At 34.7% G+C, this 12,258-nt stretch overlaps 1 protein-coding gene across 3 annotated transcripts in view; it reads right to left on the bottom strand.

Moving 5' to 3' along the window:
* Positions 1-780: 780 nt before the first annotated feature.
* The window catches only part of LOC107041740 (syntaxin-binding protein 5), a 225,519-nt gene continuing 214,041 nt past the window's right edge, over positions 781-12,258 (bottom strand). For 2 of the 3 annotated variants that reach the window (XM_015262452.1, XM_015262451.1), the window contains 5 exons: positions 11,549-11,657; positions 7,158-7,241; positions 6,299-6,394; positions 4,778-4,902; positions 781-1,327 (listed from right to left, as the gene is read on the bottom strand). In XM_015262452.1, the coding sequence (XP_015117938.1) occupies positions 1,065-1,327; positions 4,778-4,902; positions 6,299-6,394; positions 7,158-7,241; positions 11,549-11,657 (677 nt within the window). In that variant the 3' untranslated portion in view covers positions 781-1,064. The remainder of the gene's footprint in view (positions 1,328-4,777; positions 4,903-6,298; positions 6,395-7,157; positions 7,242-11,548; positions 11,658-12,258) is intronic. The other variant, XM_015262453.1, reaches the window with a different exon arrangement.

Below are 12,258 nucleotides of genomic sequence, written 5' to 3'. Positions count from 1 at the left end.
CAATATTGCCAGAGATAATTGGAATTTCCCAATTTTTGGATGTTTCTTCAAGTTCCGAAAAAGAAAGCGAGGTGCATTTGGTCCGCCAATGCTGACATTTTAACGCAGTTGTTGAAAAATGTATTTTTTAACGAATTTTATTGCAGGACTCGCCTTCGGACGAAAGTATTTCTTTAAACTTCAAATAGGTCCATGTTGCAAACTCAGTAATATTTAAATCATCTTCAGAAACGTGATAAAACGAGATAAATCTGCACAACTCCAGATTGAATATTTAAATATATGCTTGAATCTAAGGAAAATGAATAGATTCAAATGAGGGCCTTTCTCATAGTGCAACATGAAAAACATAAAAGAGATATCTGTGAAAATACATACCATACTGAAATTCTCATAACACAATAGTATTACTACAAAGAAGAGTGAATCATCTGAACCATCCATTTGAAATCTCTAGTATTTTTCGTTGAATGGTCATCACACCTTCAAAGATGGAAATCGTCATTTTCCATTTTGTCCCACTCATTCGATTGCAGCATACGAATTGACTGCTTGAATGACCTAATCATTGATTTCTGATATCGACTCATTCAATCTCATTTCTAAAATTCATAATTCCACCTCACCTCGTATTTATATTGTTTTTCAATTCAATAATCAATTGAATAAAGAATTAATTAATGATAATTAACAACGACAACACCCGCGCCAAGTCTTAGATTTTCTTTCAATCAATGTAATCATGTATATGCATAATAATCATAATAATAATAATATATATCTAATTTATCTCTTTCTACTTTATTTGATAATCCGTGTGCGTAATAAGTGTTTCATCATTTTTTTTCATTCATTATTGATTAAATTATTTGCCCGCGCGGGTGTAGACATTCGTGAAAATTCAGTAATTGATCTTTCTTTATCTATTTCACGAATCATGTGTGAATACTAAATTACAGTTACATTCTTTCTATAGTTCAGCTGGGTTTGAAGGAAACGGGGGGAAAAGGGTGTAGGGAATACAGTAGAGGAAAATGGGCACAAGTGGCAAATAAATATACCCCTCATAGTTGATACCACTTTTTGTCCTTGTACTTGAGCATTAATCCATGGGCAGAAGTTGCAAAATTTTCTGACTCATTCATCATGCGTTCGGTTCTCTCCTCCAATTGCGATAATTTATCACCTCGCTCCATTACCATTCGGTGGGCAGCTGCAACGTCACCAGTTGCAGTCGATACACGCTCTCTGAGGGCTTCTGTATTTGCAGTTGGACCTGGTATATGTTTTGCTACTGTTCTCGATGCTCTTCCACTCGATTCGCCGACTGGAAGAGAAATTTGCAATTATGGAGATTAAAATTCGATCGTAATGTTTCAAACTTGGTATTCTCATAAAAGTTGAGAGGGCGTGCGGTAGAGCTTCACTTTTCGTACTCGAAATTTATTTTTTGTCACTATTGCTACGTCCACCTCGTACCGAACACTGTCTGTTCGTTTACTTGTAAACGAAGAAAGACACGATTTGCTACTCGTTGAACGTAACATCCCTAACAATATATTATGTCATCAGACGATAAATGTATTATCTAACGAATGTGACTTTATAATCCGAACCGAAGGCAAGGATTATAATCGCATGACTCAGGTAATACTTTTATCGCCATATGACATAAAACATTTGCCATTTTTGGTTCACCATCATTTGAGCTTTTTGATTAACTATCATTTAATCTTTCTGATCGCTTGACTCGTACGATCAATCCAAGCGAATTTCTATCATCTATAATCAACAGCTAACTTTAAGAGAAAAATTTAACAGGGAAAATTTTCGATGATCAAATTCACCTCCGAGAATTGAAAGAGATAGGGGAGATGGGTGATTTCATTAAAAATTCGGGGAGGACTTTCAGTAACAACAATTTCATCCCTTTTCTAACCTTGTTCTCATGGAAATTCATGAGAAGAAATGAGGTAAGAGAGAGATTAGTTGAGTCGATTGTAAAGTCATAGCTATTCCATGAACAGCTTTACATTTGAGGAGGATGATTTTTTTTCGTAGGTCTTTTTGTTGAGTAAAGTAGAAGGTACGAACGAGGCAAGCATAAAATTTTTATCATCGGTAGTTATCTCGGATATATCTACTGAAAACTAACATCAGTAAAAATCGAGATGATTTGAGAAGATAATTTCAAAAAAACTAAACTGATATATGCAGAATGTGTTGGAAATATATCTTGACCGTGTGAGCATAATACTACAATTAAGTGACCACACAATAATAACTCTTGTAATATCCAAAAATTTTATAATATTGGTGCTTCGTAGGATTCATATCAGCTGCGTCCCCGTCGCGAATTCTGGGTCATGATAAGTGCTAATCTGTCTCTATATTAATGCCTCACTGTTCGTTTTTGATAGTATATCGTTAGCTATATAGAAAAGTAACGTAAGTGCCAAAATACGAGAATTCAATAGAAAAAGGGAAACAAAAAACTAATATGGGAACTGGAATTAAAAATTCAAAACTTCTGGTATGAGGACATTTTTTGGCACTTACACGGAGAGAAATATTCAGTAAAAATTACGTATCTTTTCCGTAATTTCGGAGCGAAATGTGGTTGTAGGAAATTTTACGGAACTGTCACGGAATTTTTCCGGAGCGTTCCGTAATTTTCATCTGAATCTACTGTGAAAAATTAAGATACCGACACTTAAATTTTCTGAGTTAATTCCATAATCGGTGAGTGAATGGTGAGTTCCGTAATTTTTACTGAATATTTCTCTCCATGTACGTTAGTCTTCTATACAGCTAACGATATTGTGTCACTAGTGCGTAAAGTTCCAGCTTTTCGTAGGCACGTGTAACACATTCTATTTTCTGTGGTATCTGCCGAGTTTATTGTTCGGAACGGTAGTGGGATGATGTGGTTGTCTTTACGCATGTCGTGCGGAAAACAACCGCTTTACGTATACTAAACCGTTTCGAAAAGTGCACTTTTGAGGCAGGTATCACAAAATAGTATATTTCGTTACGAGTGCGGAAAAGAGTTTTTTGGCTCTTGGGAGGTTTATAGCACGAGCCGAAGGCTCGTACTATAAAAAACACACTTTTCCCACGAGTATCGAACGATATTTTTCCGAAACAAACACTTTTCCCACGAGTATCGAACGATATTTTTCATCACAATATATGGAAAAGAGACGTTTTAAGCACACGAAGCGTGCCTAAAAAGTTACTTTTTTACACAACGTGATGAAAATTTAATTTTGGAGACCTTAAGGATATCTTAGTACTTCGTTCAAATTAGCAACTTTTTTTCAAACAAGATTTCAGTTTTGCCGAAAATCTTGCCATCCCCATAATTTTTCAGATTTTTCATTGTTGAATACATTTTTTCGGGAATTTCTTCAATGAATATTGTGAACAATATTTTATTCAATTTCACACATAACTCTCGATGGTCTAACTTCTAATGATCATACGGCAACACTGCACATGGGTTCCATATAACCTCGTAAATGCGCTCCGCTGTTGCCAGACATCAGGAACGCACGTATTCAAACCACCTAATATGGATGATTTACAGATCAAGAAGCTTTTAATTTGATTATTTGCAATTGTTTAAGCGGACACTTATATTTTTCAATGTCGCAAAACAACTAGAGAGTGTAACGAATAAAGTCATATATGTGTACGGGATATATGTGTAAGAGGGTCACGGGGTGGTGTAGGGGAAAACGCTTTAAGACTAGGCGCTATTAGATTTAATGTGGAAGTATACAGCTCTCATGGATCTAATGCGCTAAATTTCATTTGTTCAAAAATCCTTTTCTCGAAAAAATGTTCGAAAACATTAAGGTTCATATTGCGCATAAAAAATGCTCCTGCACACGTATGAAAAAATCGAATAGAAATTTTCTATATGGATTGCGTATAGAAATTCTATAGGATTTCCGTATATGATATTCGGATATTTCTATACGAATTATTTCTATATATAAATTTTTACATAAATTTTTGTTTTCATACGAAAGATATCTAAACGCTCCAGAGGAAAACATAGAGAAATGTCGCAACTCCATACGAAATGTTTCTATACATGTGGCAGTGGGTCGTATAGGATCAAACCTATAGAAATCTTATAGAAATAATTTGTATAAAAAATATAGAATATTTTATATTTATATAAAATCAAATAATTTTTTATTCGATTCAAACAGTTATGGTTGCCTTTGTCAACAACGTATGGGGACAGAATAACTCAATAATTTGTGAGAATACAATAAATTAAGTCATTTAGAATTTCTTCCGAAAATCCATGGGGACTAACTTTTGAGTGGTATTGTCTTGGGATATAGCTGAAAGGGCTAGCCGGTGTATGAAGGTGCCTATTCAAATCGAGGTCATGGTCCTCCATATCTCCATACCTCTTTAGTAATATAATATACAATAGTGGAAAATATTCAGTTTTTAATGAAAAAAGATCGTCCGATTAAGCCATTGATTTTCACATTTTTCATAAAACGACTACTTTCAAAGCGATTCAAAACATAATCTCTCTGAAATCATTCAACTTATCGGTTATTCTGCGCCCTTCACCTGCAAGATTAACAATTAGCAGAATCTCTTATGTTAATGCCTTTTTAAATCCCTAGAACTCATCCTTATGTTAATTCTTCCAGTCCTTACTTTGAAGAAGCAAAATAAGTTATAAAGGGGAGTCACTACTGAAAGAAGAATAACTCCTCCTAATTGAAGAGAATAATCGACTTACAAAGTTCTTCCCTGTCGAGACTTCTAGATCCACCTCCAAACAGCCCCTTGAAAAAACTTTCCTTGGGTGCTTCAGGCATATCAAGAGTCATAAAAAGATCGCCCATCATATCTGGTAGCTCGGTGCTGCAATCCGAAAACAAAATTATTATGTAATTGTCCGTGAATCGCGTAATTCAGTAGTGAAGTGGTGAAACGAGACCAGTCACACACAATACACGTATCAAAATCGAAGAACAATAAAAATGTTTGAATTGTTTTCTAAAAATTCGGCTATTCTTTCAGTACATTCAAAGATTTTCGTCGAAACCTCAAATACAATCGAAAAAATCGAGCTTTGGATGGATTTTGCTATGAGTATCTTTAGACTTAAGGATATCCAAGTATCTTTTACAGTTTGGTACAAACCACACTGGATATTCAAGCATTTTCAATAATCGGATTTGTCAATTAAATTGCGTGAGAAAATTTTTGAAAAATCATGAATATTCAGCATCATACAAATTACATTTTACACAGAATTATTATTTTTTTGAACATTCGTTGTTCCTAATAAATAATTGAAATTGTTCAAACTTTCGGAAACCTTACTTTTTTAAGGAAGAGCTCGATTTCTGGTAAAATTCTGAATATGAATAAATGGGTTACGATCGCGGACAAATGAGTTTTATAGTGGTAAATTGATTGTTTATAAACTATTTATAGAAAATGCTCGCAATTTTAAAAAATTGCAATTTTCAAATTATTTCATCAGTCTCCCTCCAAAAGTAAACTTTCTAATGTTTTTTTCAGATTTTTAAAATATTTTCTAACGATTCTTTATCGAGATTCAAATTCAGACCTCCAAAGTTTAAATAATAAAATTATTGTAAAATGTCCGAAAACTTTAGGTCAAATGGGGCTCAAATGAAGGCTCTAATGTTCGACTACAAAAGCAGAAAAACATTTCACTTGGGAAAAAATAGCTTGGATAAAGTACTTGGATATCTTTTTATTTTACCTTCCTAGGTTAGAAATATACTATTAGATATCGTTCGATAGATAATAGAGCCGAGCCGTAAGTCGAAATTTCCAACTTTTTTCGGAGAGTTGTAAAAATTATTGTGATCATCTGAGGAATCGATGTCGATGGAAACCTCATTTTCAAAAAAAGTTCGACGTGAACTATTTTACTGCATCACCACTGAAATCAGTGAATCATTTCTTGTAAACAACGAAAAATTCCTCTATTTTGTTGACATTTAATGAATATTTCATTCGATTTTGATCTTTCATAAACACCAAGATATTTGCAAATTAGTGATGTTTATTTCATAAAAATACACCTCGCATTTCGATAAAGACAAAAACTCAATTACTAAATAGTACAAATTATTTCAATACTTCAAACATCCGCCCTAATATATCAATTTCTAAACCGATTAGATTACGTTAACACATGTCCTTCGACCACTTTGCTACCAAATTCACCTCAATAAATCAAAAGCTTTAAGACTATCTTCACATTAAAATTTTCACGTACCAGAAATCATTGGAAACGGTGAACTTCTGAATCTCAGTCGGTGATGATAGATAAAGACCGTGACCTTTATAACTCAAACAAATAGTCCGGGCAATCCTGCAATTGAAAACGTTCTCTCCATTGTAATACATTATACTTAAGTAGTGAAAAAAAATTGAAAAGAAAATGGAAGAGAGAAAGAGTTTGGGATAGACTTGGCACCCAATCAAATGTATCATTCGTGCAAATAACTCGACTACTCAATAATGAAAAAAACCCATCGACATATCGTTCAACGAATTAATGACAAATTCAGCTAGATTGAAAATTATGAGCCATGCAATTGTCAATGAATTGGTGATGATAAAAGCAGATAAAACTCTACAAAAAAGTCAATCAAATCTACTTCTACAATGTTCACTGTCATTTGTGTCATCTAAGTGGAGAGAAACCAACTCACCTTCTACTATGTTATATGACCAAATTTTACTGTTTATTAATAATTATAAGCGATTTAATTACATGATTACTGTGTTGCTCAATATAATATAATATGATCAAAGTGGCGTGTTAATAACGAATTAATCGTGTTATAATGGCAAATATTACAGCAGGTGTTACGTCTTTCCCATTCCGTACAAAAAGAGGAGTTTTTTTTACAAAAGGGGTAATTATTAATTACTTTACCGATACAGTTTGAAAATAATGACAAATAAATAATGACAAAACTACTTGAATAATTTGTTACTTTAAAAATACCAAAGTACCAACAAAATTCGACCTTACGGATATGGGAAAATACAATTATGTGAATTATTATTACTCTCTTTTTTGTTCTTTTTGTTTCTTTTAATTCTTTTCTTTAATATTGATGACTTACTGATCGGTATCGCCATTAACAAAGAGTTGATGACCCCATATGGACAACATGGGATCTACAATCCCGTGTTTAGTTGTCTGAAAACTGTTAGAAATTACAGGAAAAATAACAGATGACAGCTTTTGTTAGTTATTGCGATAAATAGCCGGATGTCAATTATTTCAATTGTAGCAGTAATGGTGGATGGATTAATTTTTATTCATCACACTGTGTGTACAGGGAAATTTATGCACGATTTGCGTGCGCAAAACTCCAATATCCACATGTTGTGATGAAAAACAGATTTTGACACTCGTGGAAAAAGCAGTTTTAAGGGGTCTCCGCAGTACTTTTGGGTAAAATATGACAATATGCTTGCGAATTAAATATATCATATAGTAATCAAAAATGTTAAAAAGGTATTTGTAAAAGCAATTCTAACTACTTTTATGGTTTCGTTCGTGTTCAATTAATTATTTAAATTGTGCCTTACACACAATCTTTATGGACGCTACTTTGTCCCATACCCCTCACACTTTTTTTTTTTTTTTTATGCTTATTTTATATCGCTTCGAGTCTGATGAGACTATATGGCGATTGATCAAGACTTTAAAAATGGTTAGATCTCACCATTCTACCCGGCCAGGAATCGAACCTGGACCCTATCCACCCCTCACACTGTTGACAATGTGCTAGCCAGCAAAGGAAGCTAAATTGTTCTATTTTTAGCCCTAAACAATATGGGCACGAAATCCCATTGGGTTTTATCGTTGATTTGTTCAATCAATTAATGATAAAAATACTATGGTGATGTCTGTCATTATCCAACATACGCCATGTTTGATGCCCCGTCTCTCTCGAAACTAAGCCCGCGCGCCCATCGCAACTGCGGAGGCCCCTTAAGCCCGCGGGAAGTTCACAGAATGCTACAAACCTCCTACAAGCCACAACCCACTTCTTCGCACGTGTATCAAAATGTACTATTTTGAATAATTTGTAATGTTGATCAGATTCATGTTAACCCTTAAGGAACTGCATTTGCGTAGCCCTCCTGTGCATATAGGTTTACTATATCGGTAATGAAGAGGTGGCACATTCCACAGAAAAAGTTATATATGGATGGGGTAAAACAGATCGACGACAAAAACCGCGACTTGTTATTTCTCTTTAGTTATCTGACTCTGTTGAAGGAAATAAAAAACAGAGCGAACTCAGAACTGCCAAACGAGCGGGGACCTCAAACAGGGTCAAATAGATGAAGGTTCTGCCTGAAGGTTCGGTCTGAGAAGGCTTAGACGAGAGATGGGCAAAGTAATCAGAAAGGCCAAAAGGTTTTAAGGGTGGAACAGGGATCCGAAATAACGTCACGTTTCAATATCTGTCAAGGTAGTGATTATGAACTATAGTCCAACCAAAACTTCTTTTCTCGCATGAACTTAGTTTCAGGTAACGAGTTTCCATGGTTTCTATTGTCAAATTGTTGATTTGTCAATGAAAATAAAGGAAAACCATTTTTTCCAAAGGAAAATCTTGTCACAAATTTTCCACTTTCACCAGTTTTGTTGTTGCAAGGTCAACTTGCTAACGCAGCCATCACACGAGGCCCTTCAATCAGGGAATGTTGAATGTGGAGTGGATTTTTTATTTGAAAATCCTGTGAAATATTCGATTTGAAAATTGTGTGCAATTTTCAGATGGATATTGCGTGGAAAATTGTGATGAAAAATTGGTGTGGAATCTTGGCTCAGCCGAGGCTTGAACTTTTCAATCGAAATAGTATATTTTGTAACGAGTGCAAAAAAGTGTTTTTTGGCGAGTGATATAATCCCACGAGCTAAAAAACATTTTTTCACGAGTTACGAACAATATTTTTCATCACAATGTGGCGGAAATTGGACTTTTAGGCACGCGGCGCGTGCCGAAAAGTTCACTTTTCGTCACAGCGTGATGAAAATGAATGTTATCTAACCTTATAGCACGTGAGGTAGTAGTCAGTAGTGACACACCCTGTATATGTTAGACTTGTGTCAGGGATGCGAAATAACGTCACGTCGCGAAATCAGAAGCAGATGACGGTCATGTGACAGTCATTGTGACGTCATTTTTTTCGTATCAGAATTTCGGTCATAGTATCGACTGATATACCATCAACTAGTTAGATGTAATGTGACTGTCATAAATTTCTGTCACAAATTTTCCAATTTCATGAGTTTTCCATTGCAAGAGTTAACTTGTCAACGCAGCCATCGCCTGCGGGTTCTCAGCCAGGGAATGTTGAATGCGGAGAGAATTTTTTAGTTGAAAATCCCGTGAAATATTCACTTTGAAATTTGTGTGCAATTTTCAGCGGGATATTATGTGAAAAACTGTGATGAACAATTGGTGTGGAATTTTGGCGCGGTCGAGGCTCGAACCTTTTAATCGAAAATTGATGTTCTCTAAAATTATATTTATTCATTGACCTTAATTATTTGACCATTCACAGTGAGAGGCTCAGTCAATACACTTACGACTATTTTTTTTTCGTTGTTAAATCGAAATACGACTGGCACTCATGTTAACGCTTTGTCATTGTGGATCTACGGCGATCATCATGGGGAAATTTTCAACTTTCGAAGTAGTATCACCTGGGGTGCTACTAATTAGATGGAATGTGACGATCACATGGTAATACACGTTTTTGTCACGTGACGACAGATTGTCATCGTTCCTGTCGCATAACCGTCAGTGACGTGTCATGTCATTTTTTCGTATCCTTGATATATGTATATGTAGCATATAGAGATGTGAGTGACAAAAATGACCGTCAACGACCACGAGCATGACCGGTTATTACCGCGCCGAGAATCTAACCATATAGTCAGAAAAGAAATGAAGATTGGCCATAAGCATGAAATTACCAAATAACTTTTGACCGTCAATTTCCAGTAAACTTCTCGGAAATTTTTCTCGTATTTAGATTCCACTGAAATTTCAAGGCATTTCGTCATTGAAAATTCTGAATTTCGGGGAGAAATCAAGGAGAACTGTAAATTTTAGTTCAATCATTTCCTGAAAATTAATCAAAAATTGGAAAATTTTGATAACCGTATTCTTGAATTTTCAAATATTTGAAAATTCAGGATAATTTGGCACTTTAGGAATTTTGATGAATTTTCAGTGAAATCTGAAATTTAATTTTTTTTCTAACAGTGTATCATTGACAACAAGACGGGAAATTCTATTAAAGTTGTCCGATCGAATCCTTAAAAAATAACCCTAACAATGACCGAAATAAAAATCACGGTCCATTTGCAACTATATACACAATTTTGGATTATTTTGGCTCGTATTTGACGCACCTCAGAAACAGGTCATTTACGTCCGACCTGTCTGAAAGACAAAATAACGGTCATTCCACATCTCTAGTAGCATATACGTTAATTACATAATTTTTCATGGCTCGTATACACGATACGATAGACTGTACGCCAATGCAACATATATGTTTTCATATATACCTTTTCTGTGCACTTATTTCGATAATCATTGATTTTGTGGAGAAAATATAAAAAACATCTGTCTGAAGGAAACCATTTTCTATGAGAAAGATCTTTCGCTGAATTGATTCAAACTTCTCCCTTCCGAAGGTATTCACAAAATGATTTTGGTGGTCAAATCAGTCAAGCACGAAATAAATTTGCTTCATTAGCCATACCTTTGAAACTAATAGACAGACGACTTTTTTGTAGACGAGAAAATTCCCTAAAAACAGATTTTTTATTTTTTCCCCATGCAACACTTGCTATCGAGATAATTCAACATGACTCAGGCAGTTACACCTCTTCTTTACTGAAATGATTTGAAAATATTTAACCATTTTTTTAGTAGAGAGATAAGACAGTGCTACTTAAAACAGTGCTCGAGAGAACGTTTTTACACGAGTCCATGGTTGATGAGCGCGCTTTAAGGGTTAACAGGGTGCACTGATGTCTTGCGACTCATTTCGTTTTGTTGAATATGAGTAGAACGAAATATCTTGCATGCCAGTTAGAATGCTTTATTGATCCAGATGCATCGATAAATTGATAGAGAAATGTTAGAGTGAAGCAATCGCGGTACATTAATACTGACTGCACGATTTCGTTTCTCAGTGAGAAGCAAGCAATTTCATCAACCCCCTCTATTTATTATCCTCCAGTTATGATTTGAGAATTTCATGTACAAAACTGAGATTGATGATTTTTGTGCCTGTGCTGCTTTCTTATAATCATATGTTACATTTTTGTCTTGTTTTAATCTTAATTTTAGCAAAGTTGCTGAAAAAATTCAGTGCAAGAAATATATTGAAGATAATTGGTGCATCTAAGTTGTCAAATCGAAGTTTAAATATTAGTTTTTGAACTAAGGTTTTGAGTTTTTAAATTTCTTACCTCAGATCTTGTAATGGTAGAAAATCAACGGCGATTAAGGGCCTTAGACTTGGTAAACTGTAAGTCGCTACGTGACCGTTTGACACGTAACACATGAGACATACACTTTCTGGAATAAAAGATAAGAAAACAGATCAGTGACGAAGGGGTAGAATTGTTTAGGTCAGACGTGAGGAGTTTGGGAAAGAGTAATTCTCTGAGACAAAATGTCAAGAGATGTTTTTTGTAGTTGAGAAAATTTCCACACAATAGTCTCATGATAATATCTTCTAAATTTGCTCATTATGGAAATACAGGAGATAATTGGATTTAATTTTCTACAAAATGCAAAGGACGACTGAAAACCACTTGCCTGAGGTTTAGGAAGGTCAAGTGCATATGATTATCCTGACAATGTACAATTTCATAGACATTCATAATTATTCTTTTCCCTTATAATTCCGATTAATAGAATCCTCGCGGTAAGGAAACGTACAGGATTCAATTTTAGATATCATTCGGATAGTTTCCACTGCCTTTGGCAATCGACAAAATATCCACAAGCAATTCGTTCGGTGGAAATTCCTACCGAAAATTTTGTCGCCATTGGAAAAAAAGTTAGTAAATTTCGGAAAAAATTTTTTCCGAAAGTTTTTTAGTACAGTCAACTCATAACTACTCTATATTGGACTACAAATTCTTGAGAGTGGTTAGAGAGTTTTCCGAACTTC

Source organism: Diachasma alloeum, unplaced genomic scaffold (assembly GCF_001412515.2).
Source record: "Diachasma alloeum isolate Michigan unplaced genomic scaffold, Dall2.0 Dall_scaffold_00375, whole genome shotgun sequence".
Taxonomy (NCBI): domain Eukaryota; kingdom Metazoa; phylum Arthropoda; class Insecta; order Hymenoptera; family Braconidae; genus Diachasma; species Diachasma alloeum.
The sequence above is the reverse complement of the archived record's forward strand: the minus strand, read 5'-3'. Positions and strand labels throughout refer to the sequence as shown.